General features: G+C 35.4%; 1 protein-coding gene across 1 annotated transcript in view; it reads left to right on the top strand.

Moving 5' to 3' along the window:
* Positions 1–9743, top strand: part of LOC309601589 (junction-mediating and -regulatory protein-like) — a gene marked incomplete at its 5' end in the record, with an annotated part of 90855 nt that extends 81112 nt beyond the window's left edge. Inside the window, 4 exons of the mRNA XM_082334692.1 lie at positions 2751–2837; positions 5401–5496; positions 6780–7332; positions 9347–9743. Of these exons, the coding sequence (XP_082190818.1) occupies positions 2751–2837; positions 5401–5496; positions 6780–7332; positions 9347–9654 (1044 nt within the window). The 3' untranslated portion in view covers positions 9655–9743. The remainder of the gene's footprint in view (positions 1–2750; positions 2838–5400; positions 5497–6779; positions 7333–9346) is intronic.
* Positions 9744–17275: the final 7532 nt, after the last annotated feature.

Here is a 17275-nt window from a genome sequence, read left to right as displayed (position 1 = left end):
GATATTAGGAAAAACTTCTTCACTGAGAGGGTTGTCAGGCATTGGAACAGGCTGCCCAGGGAAGTGGTTGAGTCCCCATCCCTGGAGGTATTTAAAAGACGGGTAGATGTGGTGCTTAGGGACACGGTTTAGTGGTGGACTTGGCAGTGCTAGGTTAACAGTTGGATTCGATGATCTTAAAGGTCTTTTCCAACCTAAATGATTCTATGAAAGTCAGCACCAAATATGTTTTGGTCTGCTTTAACCTCTTTCTTTACATGCTTAAAATATCTTGCATTATTGCTCATAATCAGAAAGATTTAAATATTGATGCTAAAGAGAAAATGTTTCAGAAAAGTGTGCCCCCCAAGTATTTATGAGAGTATATTTCTGTAATTTGCATATTAAAGTATGTTACATATTGTTTTTATTTCTTTAGTCTTGCCAACCTGTTAAAAAAAAACAAACCCAAAATAAAAAAAACAACCCAAACCTAACATATGGTCTTTCTTGTTACTTTAAATATTCTTTTCATCGAACTTAACACGTAAATAGATAATAAACTATAAAGGTAAATCAATAGCAGTATTACAAACAGTCTTTCAGATTCTCTAATAATGTTCCAAAGTTATTGCTGTGTCTTTGAAATGTAGAAATGTAGAACTAAAAGAGGGCATATTCAGACTAGATATAAGGAAGAAATTCTTTACTATGAGGGTAGTGAAACACTGGAACAGGTTGCCCAGAGAGGTGGTAGATGCCCCATCCCTGAAAACATTAAAGTTCAGGTTGGATGGGGCTCTGAGCAACTTGATCTAGTTGAAGATGTCCCTGCTCATTGCAGGGGGGTTGGACTAGATGACCTTTAAAGGTCCCTTCCAACCCAAACTATTCTATTATTTTATGTTTGTTTGCGGGTTTTTCTCCCTGATGAAAAGAGTTTAATACAGCTGGAAAAGTTAATCCATTTTATTTGTAACTGCAAAAGTACAAACTACTCACAGAGGTGAGGCTGACAGGTCGGTGGTTCCCAGGGTCCTCCTTTCTACCCTTTGTAAAAATGGGTGCAATGTTTCCCTTTTTCCAGTCCCCAGGGACTTCACCTGACTGCCATGGCTTTTCAAATATCATGGAGAGTGGCTTGGCAACTACATCAGTCAGTTCCCTCAGGACTCTGGGATGCATCTCATCAGGACCCATAGACTTATGTGTGTTCAGGTTCCTCAGGTGGTCTTGAACCTGATCTTCTCTTACAGCAGGAGGGACTTTGCTCCCCCAGTCCCTGCCTTGAGGTCCATCCACTTGAGAGGTGTGGGAAGAGAGATTGCCAGTGAAGACTGAGGCAAAAAAAGTCATTGAGTACCTCAGCCTTCTCCTCATCTGTTGTTACCAGTTTGCCAGTTTTGCTCATCAGAGGTGGTACGCTTTCTTTGACCTTCTAAACCTAGCAGAGTTTATATATATATATACACACACATCCCCCCTTCTGATGAAGCTGGGACAGTATTTCTACAGAAACTTGTGCTCTTGTTGGAGCATTACCTATATACAGTAGCAAAATTGATGGTCTTACTGTTTAGAAACATTCAAGACAGCATGGTATTTCTTCCTATACAGGAACCCTGATCACAGTATGTCCATAGCTTTTAGGAGAACGAAGCTTTTTCTGCAGTTCCCAGTATCCAAAATTGTGGTCTTTTTTATTCCTCACCACCTTGTTTTCTGTGTCTTTCTGCCACTACTCTAGTATCTTGCTTGATGGCTGATACTCCATCAGCTGCCCCAAGCAATGCTTGCGACAGCAAAGCTCCTGTCTGGCTCCACACAGTAAGTCAAGCTGTCTGATGCCTGGAAAGCCCATCACTTTGGTGTTTTTCTAGCTGCAGTCACATTCCAAACTGTTTCCTAACACTGCCTTCTCTTACACAGTCATGAGTCCTGTTTCTAACTGCACATCTGACCTTGTTTTAGTTCTGTCTGGTACTTGTACCAGGCCTAATTTTATTGCCCATACTGTCTGATTTCCTGGCCCTCAGTATTGTCCTATGAGCTTGTCTGTCTCTTTGCTACTATAAATTTCTGCACATGCCTTTTCTTTGCAACTGATACATAATTCGGTTCTTTTTATATAATCCATGTTAACTTTGAGTGTCATGTTTCTTCCTGTCATCTATTGTAACATGTCCTGTTTTCTTTTTAACCTGTTCTTATTCACAGGCAATGTAATAAATGCTTGTTTTTAAACCAGATGTTACAGACGTGAACTTGGTATAATAAGTGAACCTGCTTGTGCATGCATAAAATTGTAACAACTTTATTAATGTTTGTGCTTGCAAATTGTACATGCAAAAGATGAACTGACATTTGTAAATGGGAAGCTGCCTAGTTGCCTAAACAGAAATACATAGTATATTTGAGAGTTAGTTATTATCCATGTATACAAATACATGGAGTTGCACAACGGTTTTATGAAGTGTTTGACAAATTGGTATTTTTTGCCACTTTTGTACTGGTATTTTAGAATAAACTTTTCAAGCAGCTGTTACTTGTGTATATTCTTTTGACAGTTAAAAGTAATAGGTTTGGGTTTGTTTGTTTTATTTCCATTTTATTGTTTTATTGTAAGTTAAATTAGCTTGGTTAAAGTAGCTTGTCTGAGATGGGCTTTGTTATTTTTAGTTTTCTAATTCTTAGTGCCATTTGCTAAATGTGACATTATACACTGTAATTTGAAATTTATATTTTATAGATAACATTTTATGTTTCTACAGGAGATCTGTATTGCAAAACATAATGAAAAGATCCAACAACATCACCAGAGTGAGGAGGAATACAAAATGCACCATACTGTTCAGCTAGTAAGTTTGAGTTTCCTGCTGTTGAGTTCAGCCTTTAGTTAATAGCTTGTATTCCTCATTATACATTAATTAGTAGAACATTCGGAGTGATAGCTGTTTTAAAAAGATGGTGTGTATCCTTGACCTTTGGACCATGGATTTCTGTATCATATTATGCTGGTAAGGGGGAGTATATAGCTGTGTTAGGATGACATTAAACCCAAGCAAATAAAACAGTTCATTAATACTAGGTTCACAGTCTAAGTGATTACTGCTAGGGTTAGGCTGCATGCAGTTTGTTATCCTGTGCACATAGATGATTCCGGACATCTGAGTACAGTGTCAGATATGCTGAAATGAGTAAAGAAACCATACACATTTATTCTTGAATCTTAATAAACTTGTTCGTTATTTTTTTCTCTACAAAAGAAATCACTTGAATTGTGTTGTATAAAGTATGTAGTTCTAACTGTATGCTCCACGATTCTCTGCACAGTCTCATCGCAGAGAATAGGCTAGCTAGTCTGACTGTTGTGTTAGACTTTATCTAGTGATAATTAGACTTTATCTAGTGATAGACTTTATCTTAAAGAATATTCAAATACTGGGCTAGGTCTTGGGAGCTGATATAGTATCAATATTTAATAAAGATCACCGACAAAGATGCATTGAAATCCAAGTCTCTTTAATTCAGGCTTCAATTAGATTAGCAAAAGTGATTCTGTTTCATCCTTATACATTTTTAACATTGATACATTTGTCCAGGAAGTCAGCTGCATAATTTATTTTATGAAAACGCTACTTGTGAAAGACCGCACGTATTGGCGTACTCTTTCAAGAAGTTAGAAAAATAGATTTTTTTTTTTTTTTTCAGTTCTTACAATAAGGTAAAGGAATTTGCTATGTGGATTGCAGTCCATTTATTGCTCTTAAAAATAAGATGACAAAACCAAAGGACTTTTTTGTCTCTGAAACACTACAGGGCTTTTTCATTATTTACTTCATGGAGTTGCCCGTTTGCACTTTATAAAGAACCTTATGCTAATTTTTTTTGTCTTTTTTTCTGTTAATAATTTGACGGAAAATTTCTACTATTATTGTAAAATAGGTTTTCAGCCACTGGTTTTCATGAAGAATTTTGAAAAGATAACCTCAAATGTGTCAAAACCTGAAACCAAATAAGAATTGCAATTTCACTATTCTTATTTAAAAACAAAAAAAAAACCCCAACAACCCCCAAACCAAAACACCCCACTCCTCTCCCCCCTCAACAACCAAACCCAAAACAAACAAAAAAAACCCTGGAGTTTGAGACTGCTTCAGGAAAAGTTTGACTTGACTGCATATGAAACATGCAGGTGTGGTGGTAGAACTATCCTTTCTTCTTGCTATAATCCTTTCTTTATGCTTGTTTTAATTTCTTTGCTCCATTGCTCAGTTATTTTCTTTTCACTACATGCTTCTAGTCCTCTTCTCCTTTTCCTGTTTCTTGTCTTTACCATTTTTCAGACATGTCCTTCTCTTCCTCTCCCTACTGCATCTATACTTATCTCCCTTGAAATCACAGGAGTTGGCCCTTCCTTTATAATGGACATAATTTTTTTAATGATCATCATCATCATCATCTTTTAAAAGTAATACTTAATGCTGTGAGTCTTTTAAGAATTAAAGCTGCTGTTTCTGCTCAGGAGGTTTTCTTTATAGTCACCTGTTCTATCACTTTTCCTGATAACTTCTGAACTTATGCATACAGTGACTTTTGCCATCTGATAACTAGTGTCCACTTTCAATAAATTTCACTGTAGTGTTTTGTTTCAAAGATGTAGTAACTTTGCTTAAGCTTTGTGAAAATGGATGACTATTTAAAGGAGGTGGATCCAAATGTGTGTTTTCACTGAGGTAAGATCCCCAAACAAGAAAAAATATAACTGTCTTAGCTGCAAAGAGGAGCTTCAAACCTTTATTTAAAGATTACAGAAAATCAAGCTGGATTAAATAATGACAGCTTAAGTTAATTAAATACAAAACTTCAGTTTACTAGTGTAAATAATAATGAAAATGTTTAATTAAGTTGCTCAATATTGGCTTCAAAACTTTGCGGCACTGAGTTCTGATTTCTTGCACTGTAAAAATTTTAATATGACTTGTTTTAAATGTGTAACCTTGCAATTTGAACTGTCATTTTGTTTTTGGAATGAGAGCAAATAGATACTGGTTTGCTGTCTGGCTAATTTATACAATTTTAAATTTATGGGATTTTTTTTTCAGTATAATATTCTGTTACGTCTCTAGTTATTTATCATCTTTCAAGGTAAAAAGTTCCAGTCAAGTGCTCCAGTTCCGGATTGAAATCTTACTTTATTGAGCTTTGCATTTCTTCAAGGTTATAAAACATGAAATGCATATTTTTTTAAGGGGAAGACAAAGGCAAAGTTTTGAAGATCAGAAACATGTTTATTTGAGAAGTAGATTGTTAGGTAATTCCTAACAATTAGTAGAAGAGTTATTTTAATTCAATTTTTTTTTATGATGCTAACCATAGCATTGGATGTAATATTTACACGTTTTCCATATATTTTCTCAGAAGCGAGATCAACTACAAGATGAAGAGGAAAGAGCGAGCTCCTGGGTTAGTCAGGAACGACAGAAAACACTGGACAGACTTCGCACGTTTAAACAGGTAACGAACAACTCTTCTTCTGTTTCCACCAATTTCTTTTGCAAAAGAAATTTTCACTCATTCCAGGACTATACTATGCTATTAGCTATCCTCTGTCATTTTATAGTTAACTGTTCTTTGGAAAATTTACAACAAAATATGGCATTGGTGGTAGTGAATTTCTCTGGCTGTTGTGTTCCCAGTGCCATAATAAGCTTCTGTTCACTGTCACATCTACACATTGCGACAAGACACATAGCAAACTTTCCAAAAAGAAGTATAATCTAAATGGTATTTCCCACGAAGACCATTATCATCTCACATACCCCAACTACCACTGATTGCAATAACACCTGCCAATACATTGTAATAGGAAGGGGCAGGTAAGTATCAGAAAATGGATAGAAGATGGAATGAAGGGGAGAGAATAAGGAGAGGGATGAAAGTGCAAGAAAACAGAGACTGTATTAATTGGTGAAGACCTTTGTTTTGTTTTGCTGAATACATAAAAAAATATAGGTATGAGAAGTTTCTTTACTGGAAAGCTGTCTTGCTTAGCAGTACACTCTTCATATCCTTATTGTTTACAAGGCTTTTGAATTGCATAGCTTTTGTAAATTAAAGCAAATTTACCTATTTTAACCAACACCTGTTAATGAACTGACTTTATGTATGAGCACGTTTATATTGATATGATCTCTATTGCTTTATGCCTGCCACAATTGTCTAAAATGTTTTAGACCTGCATTTCAGAAGCAGTTTTTACTTTTGCATAAAAATGGCTATGGATGAAGCTAACTTGAAAAGACAGATATTGAAGCAGCAAATTTAAGAACTAAATTAAAAACACTTTGGAAATTCTCAAAATGTTTGATATTTTCAAGAGATACCTTTTTAAGCAGTATGATTCACATCTAAGGCCAGCACCTAAGGTCAGAGAGGACTTTGCTGCAGAGCGCGCCACTGACCAGTTTTAGAAAAGGGAAGCAAAGAGCAAATTTTGAATTTTAGTTTTCAGAAAAAACAGTTTCAAATGTACAATCTGGTTCTTAGTGAAATCCTAACTTTAACCTATGTGTATCCCTGACTAGACAGGCTTAACCAAGAATAAAAATTAAGAAAACGGATCGTTTTTGCATAAAGGTGAGGATATATTTGCTTTGTTTTTATGCCCAGAGCAAAACGAATGAAAATAGTAGATTAATTCTACTTGTCAGAAAGGCAAACCCTAATGACGAATACTTAGTATCTAAAATAGTGTGTTGCATGTACTTATCTAAATGTAAATAACTTCTTCACTTTAGCGGTACCCTGGGCAAGTAATACTTAAATCAACCAGACTACGACTGGCTCATGCAAGAAGAAAATGTGCAGAGAGCTCAGTGTCCTGTGTAGATCAGCCTCAATCTTTGCCAGCAACCATACAAATCCAAGAGAAAAGTGAAGAGGTGGAATTGGAAAATGCAGTTCAGCCTTTGCAAGTGCAGGAATCCACAAGCTTAGAACAACTTCAAGATATCTCATTACCTCCCAATGGTGTTACCTCTGAACTGCCTCATGTTAGTACTTCTCCACTCACCAGTAATGAGCTTCAACCAGAGACTGTTACTGTAGTACCACTTCCACCCCCTTTGCCTCCACCACCTCCTCCTCCACTTCCACATTTGTCCTCCATTGAAGATGACATCAAATCCTCAGAGAAAAGCGACAGCTTTGTTAAACATCAGAGTGAGGAGAAGGGAGTCCAGCACTCTTCCAGTGTCCCAACAGCACATCTGTTTGACAGCAGTCAGCTAGTCAGTGCCAAGAAGAAGCTTAAGAAGACCGGTGATCTAGAGGGTTTACACAGGAGGAGAGGTAATGTTTTAATTTCTGTGTATTTAGTTGTAATGCATATCAATTCCTCTTTTGAATTGCTATATAGAGAAGTGTATGCTGTGATTTATTTATAATTATTAATGGGAAAGTTGTTAAATCTTTTTCAGTTGACAAGTGTTGGCAACTCAAACAAATGTTAGGACCTGTATAACAGGGTGGAGTATACTTATTCAGTTAAACAGAAAACACTTGTGAAACTGATCCTATGATATACCACATTAGACTAGCTGGAAAATGGAGCTAAATGTTGCCTAAAAGACTCTTTGTTCCTATCTTGTTTACAGCTAGCACTGCAAATATTATATGCTTCACCTGAGGGCACAGTGTTTGTTTTTTTTTTTAATAACAGAATTTTACATAATTTATGACCTAGTAAAATGAATACTTGTCTTGGGACATAGGAAACCTTGAGAATGCTTTCTTCAAGGTTTCTTCAAATTTTCATACAAAAATCCAGAAACTCTCAAGTCCCCCTGAGAGCCGAGTAAGAATATATACATTTAACTACAATTGAGAATTAAATCTATAATCATTTGGCAAAGCATGTTAATAAATAGTTAAAAGATCAAAAACTTCTTTGGAAACTGAGGCGAGTGAATAGAGCACAGGGCTGAGCTGGGAGATGTTACAACTTCACTGTGATTCTGTGCTACTTGTTTTTAACTGTTTATCCTTTATCACATATATATAAAATGAGGAGAATGGCAGCCATGTTTGAACAAAATAATCTTGATGTTTCAATGAAACATGCTATATTAGAGCAAAGCTTTTATTTGAAAATCAGAGATGGGATTTTCAGAAGCACTCAGCTGAACTGTTTTACTGGAAGTCACTGAGAAAAAGTACCTCAGGTGGGCCTTGGTTCACACTACTGTAATATGGTTGCAATAACCTTTTATTAAAAGTTCTATCTGGCTCTGTCAGTTACAACTACAGAAAACATCTCTCAATTGGCATTTTCCCTCATCCAGATAAAATTAGAACTGTTTTTGTCTATCAGGCAGAAACAAGGAGTGTTTCTTCTAGAATTGTCTTTAAATGACTGAAAAACCTTGAAGCAACTGAATAGTTATAGAATTTTTAAGCTCTTACGAGTCTTGCAAGTCACAGGTACAGTGTCTGTCATGGTTTAACCCCAGCCAGCAACTAAGCACCACACAGCCGCTCGCTCACTCCCTACTGGTGGGATGGGGGAGAGAATCAGAAGGGCAAAAGGGAGAAAACTCATGGGTTGAGATAAGAACAGTTTAATAATTGAAATAAAATAAATTAGAACAGTTAAATAGGCAAAGCAAAAAAACTGTGCACGCAAACAAAGCAAAACAAAGAATTCATTCACTACTTCCTATCGGCAGGCAGGTGTTTAGCTATCCCCAGGAAAGCAGGGCTCCATCACACGTAACAGTTACTCAGGAAGACAAACACCATGACTCCAAACATTCCCCCTCCCCCTCCCCCTCCCCCTCCCCTGCTGGCATGTAGTAATAGTCATACAGTAGGTAAAATCAGCCACAAAATGCAAGTGCTGAGAATGTAGGCTCTCCTCTGTGCTTGCATTTCTGTGACTGCACAGTCCAATACTTAAGATGCATACTCATTACTTGAGTTTCAAAGACAAGAAATATAATGTAATATACACTTTCATTATGTTGGATTCATTGCAGCTGTTTTGATTTTCTTGAGTGCAAACAGGAAAGCCATCTTGTTCAAAAAGTTCTGCTACCTGCCTGATAGGAGGTTACTTGGTTTCAGAAATTATAATTGTTTGTATAATCCAGTTTTGACCTGGTAATAGAGAAGATAAATTTGGAGGCTAAAACAATAATAGAGCTACAGAATGATAAAATTCAAAATACTACAGTCTCCTTTATACTTATGGTATGGGACTATCATGTTAATTGCATGTGGCTACTTTTTGGTCTGTAGGAAATACAAAAGAAGACTGAATATATTTAGTAAAAATAATACTGAAGGTCTTTTGATTTTTCTGCAGTGAGTTCCCCAATGGATGAAGTGCTGGCTTCTTTGAAGCGTGGCAGCTTTCACTTAAGAAAAGTTGAGCAGAGAAGTCTCCCTCCTTTTCCCAATGAAGATGATAGCAATAACATCTTGGCACAGATCAGGAAAGGGGTGAAACTGAAAAAAGTGCAGAAAGATGTTTTGAGAGAATCCTTTACAGTTCTGCCTGATACTGACCCTCTGACAAGGAGCATCCATGAAGCATTGAGACGAATTAAGGAAGCATCACCTGAATCAGAGGATGAAGAGGAGAGTTTGCCTTGCACAGACTGGGAAAATTAACCTGTAATTAACCTACATTTAAAAAAAAAAAAAAATTCTTCAACACTTTTTGTATAGCAATAGCTGCTAAGCCTCAGGTTATGCATTCTAGGAGACTTAGTATGAATGCGACTAAACTGTCTGACGTCCAACGTGGTAAAACATGCACATATGAATTTAGTATCACTGACTTTTCAAAGGAATTTAAAGTTTATAGCAAGGAAAACTTTTTTTAGGCAACATCTTAGCCTCTTATTGTTTGAATACTTTTGCTGAATAGTGACAGGACTGGTCCTATAAAAAGCTCTATTTTATTTAGTAAATTTGAAGGGACTGTTTGCAGCTTACCAAAACGCTTTAAAAAGCTTTTAAGTAACAAAGCAGCACAATCTCTCTTGGACATACCCTGTACTTATTTTCTAATTACTTCTGGCCTTGTAAAAATTTAGCATGTTTATTACTTCAGACTGAATAGCTCCAAGTGAAGGATGATTAGATTTGACTGCTGAACACATTGAAATCTCGTTGGTTACCCTGTGTGACTGACTCTTTGATAGCTTGGTTTCAATCTGTAAACACTCTGACTTAATTGAATTTCTAGACTATAAACAGTAAATATACAAATATAATTTATACTTCTGCTACTCATACGAATCCCATTAACTTGCATTATACTAAGCTACAGTGCCTGAAAGTACAGATATTAGACTTCAGGAGATGAAGTTAATGATTTCAGAACAAACCAGAAATTAAGGCTGCATCAGTAGCACAAAGAGATTCTTGATTACAACACCACCATACAGCACTATTCTTCTGTGGTGGTTCTTTTCTGCTACTGGCATATGGATGAACTTAAGTCTGAATAAAAGGTTCCTTTAAACTTATTTGCAAGTATTTAAAATTTGGAGAAGAGAGGTATGACAATCTCTAAAGAATTTAAAAATTTATTTAGAAATCAAAGGCTATTTCAAGAGTATGGAAGATAAATATTTATAATCCTTGCAACACAGCTAGCAGTAGAAAAAAGATAACCTTTTTGGATGTTTACAATCAGGCAATTCTATCCTGGTTAGTTATTACCATAGCTGGAGAGTGACTATTGATAAAGTGCTACAGCTGTTTAAAAAGCGATGGTGACTTAGTACATCATCTGCTGAATGTTGTTGTGATTATGAAATACTATGTCTCAAACTGTTCCATTGGTATGCTATTTTCAAATAATTATATTTAAAATTTTTAAAAAAGGAAAATAAATATTGCCTTTATTTCTTCATGAACTAGCCATTGGCCACACTAATGATTTAATACTGTTTAACTATGGCATGCTCCTTCTATACCAAATGTACTGTTAGTTTTGGAGTTGAAAATCCAGGAGTGGAGGTGTACTTAACTCTTGCTGAAACTCAAAGTGAGAATAATTTTGCTTGGATCTTACGTTTTTCTGTTATTTGCATACTGAAAACTCCCACTACTACAGCCCTTCAGAAATCAAGTGATAACTATAAAGAAAAACATGCCTTAGAATTTACTTGGCTTTCTCAGTGCAATTATTCTCTTTTCATTTCCTAGATAACTGAGCAAATTTAATTGTGATTTGACTTTATGGTTTTAGTAAACCTAACTTATTCTTTGGGATCTTGTTTGCATTATTTAGCAAGAATACTCTTTAACACTATGGGTCATTTAAAAAAAAAAAAAAGGAATTTATCCAAGAGTGACTTTGAATTTTTTTAATCTAGTTGGTGGACCCTCTAAACGTTTTTCATTGGAAGTGTATCCTCTTAGAAATCTTATGTGTACATTGCTGTACAATATAAATACACATGTTTTTCTTTGCTATCTTTTGCAGCCCTTTAGAAGTAGTTCAGAGTGCAGGTTGAAAAACACTGGCATGCAGTCAGTACCTGTAGTGCGCCAATTGTTGTCTCCTTTTTAACAGTCTACAGTTATAGCATTTTCCCCTTTTAAGGATGCACTCCTGTCAAATGCTGAGGTCCTGGGAAATCACTTGGACCTAAAGCAGAATGCAGTGTCAGAGTTCTGAGTGTGTGCTCCTTGCAGTTTTTCACACACCTGGGACCTGCTTTCCCTTACCAATACCATATTTTATTATGAAAACAATCTTGTTTTCATGAGATGAGACTCTTTAACAGATAGTACAGATTTGATTTGAAAATGGTTGTACAAAATAGCTAACAGCTCAGAAAGGAAAAATGGGCCCCTGCCATGGAAGTGTATGAAATAATCTAAGAGAACAGAGAGATTGAAACAAAGCCCTCATCAAATTCAGCTGAATAAAATCTAATAAGTCTGTTGTAGAAATTGCAGAATAGTATTCTTCATTATAAGGTTATCAGATTAATACCATGCTTTATTAAAAAGATTGATCTACTGATTTTTAACTGTAAGCTCTGCATATCCAAAAAAACAGTTGCATAGAGATTTTAGGTTGAAAACAGTTATACAAAAGCATATTGGCACATATGTTACAAACTATGCTTAATACATATACATCCTTATAGGCTAAATGTAATGCAATTATTTGCCTTAGGAATGAAGGCTAAATCTGATATAATGATGTATGTTTATCAAGTGCCAAAAAGTGTCTTAATGTATGTGCAGCAGTAGTATTAAAATGCACATTGAAGTGATTTTCTTAATTGTTGAAGTTTCAAGACAAACAAGTAACTAACAAGACAAAATAGTAACTAATTCCTGCAGGAGATCTAGTCATCTCTTGTATTACCTGCTTTATGAGTTAACTTGTACATAGAGTTACAACTAACTTTGTTTTTTAAGAGCAGTTCCTTCCTTACGGACACTCTAACCCATGTACAAAAATGTTGAGGCATTCTGTGTATCTGAAGTACAGCTGAACAAGCAGTATAAAGATGCAGTAGCTTCTGTATGAAAAAACAGAAGATTATTGGTTATCAAAAGTATCCCAAGCCTATCTGTGTGTATACACACATAAATCACTATAGTGCATTTAGAGTACTGTAAGTAATGCGAAGCCTGGGTTCCTGGGAGTGATGGACAATGTAACTGGGTGAAGAAGTGGGCTTTTGTTCTCCATAGTCTTCTAATCCAGTATTTTGGGCTTCTTCAAGCTCTAATCTGTGTTCATTGCCAATAATACCAAAAGGCAAAAAATGGTCATACTCTGTGTGTCCTGGCTCCAGAGTTAAAGTGTCATTACCCTGGGAGCAAAGAGAATCAAGGCTTTTAAAGACACTGCTCAGTATTGCATGTTGGAATTGCCGAATATGTTGATCAGAGAGTATTTGTACAGCCATTTAGCTTTTCAGATGTTCCTCCTTCTCCCCCCCCCCCCCCCCCAACAGGTGATTCACAGCCACTGAAGTGAGAAAAGAAACCCTAGTTGAAGATTACTTTTCCTCTTCATTTCTGAAAATTCAGAGCCAGCAGTTTTGACTATCAATTCCACAGGAGGCTTTCTTTGGCAAAGAAATAGTCTTTCTTTGGCAAGTGATTCAGTATGTGGAAAAAATGGCCTAAAATGTTAATTTTCAGGTCACTTCTTTCTTTATTTTGTTCCAAAAATTCTGGTTTGGGCAGAAAGCTAAGTTGTTCAGATGTGTGTTTTATATAATCAAGAATGCCTGATTCTTAAGCACTTTTTATATTTGCATTAGTAATGCGTGGCCAGTTAAGTGAGGGGAGCATTTTGAGTTGGGAGAATACTTGCTGTTAGAGTAACTTTGGGATTCAGCTGAGACATCAAACCAGCTATAAAAACCTCCCTTTCACTGCACTGAATATGCCATCTGCTTGAAAAAACAATTAAATAGCTCCTTGCAGAGAAGCTTGCTATGTAGCAGTGTGATGTTCCAGAATGAGCAGAATTCCTAGTTGCACTACAGTAGCTGAAATTCAGTAATGTGCAACTAATGTTTGTTTTCTTCTTAGTTTGAAGAAGTGTATGTCAGTATGAAAAATAACAAGTGACTACAGCATAATGAGAAATAAGAGTTGAATTCAGTACATGTTCAAGAACATGATTGCTTCCAGCATGGTACATTTAGCAAGACATACTGCAGCACCTTTTTAGAAGGTTATTTATAGTCTTACTCCTTTTTAAAGTAGACATTTTCTTGCTTTTTTAAAATAATATTTAGCTATGCTGAACCAAGATCATTATACTTTATCATTTGTTATAAAAAGCAATTTTTTTGTAATTTCATACTTAAAATTATTTTTCTCTTCTGGTTTAAAATAGCTTTTGATTACTGTAAACAGCCTTCTTTAAAAAAGATCAAAACACTTATACATACGGATACTTCAGTTGTGAAAATCATGCTTCTCTTGCTGTTTTTTTATTATTGCCTTTAGTGGCTGCAAAAATATTTGTATTTCATACCCAAAAGCCTATTGGCTGAAAAAAAAAATTCCCTTTTGATCCTGACTTTTTTTTTTAAAGGAGAGTTACAACTTCCTCTGTAGTGAATACTTAGAAGTAATCCTAAACTTCGTGACTAATGGCTGTAGGCAGCTACTCTTATGGTATCACAGTACTAAGAGTTATGTCAGTACAGAAATGCAAATAGCCTTGTACCATCTAGAAACTCCATGTGATATTACGGTAAAGTCAGCCTATTACAATTCTAAGAAAACTGAATTTTCACTAGCATTTTATTTTTACTAGCATGACATACGCTGTGTTTGAGAAATACATGATCCCTGTCCTTTGTGTAGCGTGTTCCATTCACCATTCCTCTTGTGAAAGACAAACTGCTATGTGGTTTTTATTTTCTTTTTTTTAAGTGGAGTTATGCATTGTTGCTGTCATGTAATAGATCATGTACTGTGTTAACTTTTATAACAGGAGATTTCATGTCTTGCCATTCACTTTTATAAATAGGAACAGGAGAATTTACCTTAGCAATAGGCTATGTAACCTAAAAGAACCTCAGCTTTTGGACCCTTCAGCTGTTTTGCTGTGGCTGTCCTGAAATTAAAAGCTCTATCAATTATCTCAAAAGGATGTCACTTTACCCTTGCTATCGACAGGCATTTTCGTAACCTTGTTGCCTTATTTATTAAGTTAGTGAACATTCATTTTCAAAGCACCTGTGAGCAATGTTATTGCAGGGTTGTATCAATTTTGCTGTGTATATTAGTTGTCAGGTCTGTATTCTTCTGTCCTGAGAAGATTAGCTCTATGAAACACTTGATACTGGCTTTCCAAGGACCTAAAACTACACAATGTTTGGGTTTTGTTTTTTTTTTTTTTTTCCTTAAACCGCTTCTCTGAACCCCGAGTTACATGGTGTGGTTGTAAGCTGACTAATATTGTGTTCATGCAGCAATAACAGCAATTTCAAAGTTTATCATGATCATTTGACATTGCCTGTACCGTAAGCTGTGGTGTATTTTTGCTCTACATTTGTCTGTCCAGTCACACCACACTTTAAAACCGAGTTAACCAAATAAATTTTTGGCTGTAGCACAAAGCAAAACTATGATGTAGAATGGTAATTCAAATTATACAGTTTATCTGAAACTTAGTGCTAAATTAATAGTGGTTATTGAGCAACTTTTATGTCCATTTTTTCCTATTTTCCAGCCTGCATTTTTATTCCTTACAGTATACATATGGGACACTAGCAAAATTCCAAGCCAAGGAAAAATAGTGTAATTTTAAAAATATAGGTGTAATTGTCCTCTTGCACAACATTTGTGTCTACAGTTTACCACTGTGATTTATCTAAATAGCTCCACGCTGTACTGTACTACAGAGTTTTCAGATTTGTTTGCCACATGATCTGTCAGCTTTGCCTTGAAAACATGTGCATGATTGAGAAAAATTACTGTCCTTAATCTGTTTTATATTTAGCTGAAATCTTAGATTCCTGTAATAGTTTAGTTTATAGAAATGGAGTTCTCATAGGAACATGTATTTTATGTACACACAAAAAGTAGTTATGCTGAGCATAGCAGTTTATATCAGTTCAAAACTGCCATCTTCAATGTGGAAAGTAAATGTTTTTTTTCCACATACTGCTAAAAAAAAATCCTAGATTTTAATCTCCCATGAGTCACTAGATGTCACAATTTCACATAATTCTCCACTTTGCTATGAAAATTGTGCATATATAATGTACAGGCTAATGCATAAAACTTCCCATCCTCTGTAATGTGAAATTTTGCAGTGGGATGGCTGGAGCACCAAATGGGGAAAGCTTAAGTATATTCACAAGAAACTTACAGAAATTATGACAATCCTGCATTGAGATTGGTTCCTCCATAGCTGAGAAAAGTTCTAATAATTGTGTTGGTCCTTGAGAAATCTTAGCAAGCATCACTACAGAAAAAAACATTTAAACATATGCAAGGAAAGCGAGCATCCATGAAAAAGACCTTTCTACTTATTATTGGTATTTTTCATTTGTGGCTGGACTTCATTGTGGTGGCTGTGTTATTCTGTTTCTAGTCATTTACCTTAAGCAGTTCATCAGCTTTTTCAGGCTGCTTCCATCTTTAGAAACTTGCTTTCTTTGTTCAAATTAAAGCTGTTTTAGTATCAATCCAGTGAGGTAAAAGAGTTGGAATGCATAATGTTTGCTGTACAAATGATTATCTGAGGACTGAAAATCTTTTTATCAGTGGGAACAAGAAACAAAGTAATGAATTTCTACTAAAATAACAAAATGTAAGGTAAACAGCAATGGAATGGAATTTGCATCAACTTGAATTTCATTCTCTCATTCACAGAGTTTCCAGATCCTTTAAAAATGACCAATAGTCTAGTCTTATTTTATTCACTTTCTTACTACTTTTTCATGTGTTAGTTAAGTTACCTGTCTAGGGTAGATGAAGGCTTTTTTAATTTTTCTTAAACATCACTTTTAAGGTTGTTTTGTTTGTTTTTTTTTAAATCTGGCAGTCTGCATCCTACACCAGACACCTGCAAATTAAATTAGTATGATTATGTATTGTGTTCTTTTGTTGCTGCATCAGGGATAGAATTCAACATACTTCATTATTTGTAAAGAATCATTTTGAGTATAAGCACTATATTCTGTAATGTCTAATATTAAAGTAATAACAGGTGCATTATTGAAGATGCAACTTATTGAGAAGAGGAAGCAGAAAATATTGGTTAATGCTACCTTTATTCCATTTGTTGCACTGAATTTCAAGAGTATAATTTGTAAATCAAGTTTGCTCATGTGTATAATCAGATTTTATTTTCATTGTAATGCTTATGTAATTAACTTACCTGTATATATTTCTGGTAATGATTCCATAAGCATGGACAATATATTATGTTTAGCACTACAGAGTTAATGTAATGAGTTAACAAGTGAAGCTCCTTGCAAAGAAAAGGAGTAAACAGAAGCACCTTACAGGGAGAGTATGTTGCATAATTTCAATGCTACCAGAGCTGACAGACAGTAGGTCATCCTAAACTTGACTGCAAATTGCTCTTTGGTGTAGTAAGCACATTGACATACTGCTATCAGTGCTGTAAAAAGTACAGCAATGGCTGGTTTTAACCTATAAACATACTGTAATTTAAATTTTTCCTACAAAATAAATTTATATTTAATTGCTGCCTAATACATGTACTTAAAATTAGAATTTTTAGGGTTGAGGGTGGGTGGGCATGCCAGTATAT

Source organism: Platalea leucorodia (assembly GCF_965183815.1).
Source record: "Platalea leucorodia genome assembly, chromosome: W".
NCBI classification, from domain to species: Eukaryota; Metazoa; Chordata; class Aves; order Pelecaniformes; family Threskiornithidae; genus Platalea; species Platalea leucorodia.
Note: the sequence above shows the minus strand (reverse complement) of the source record. Positions and strands in the feature narration are given on the sequence as shown.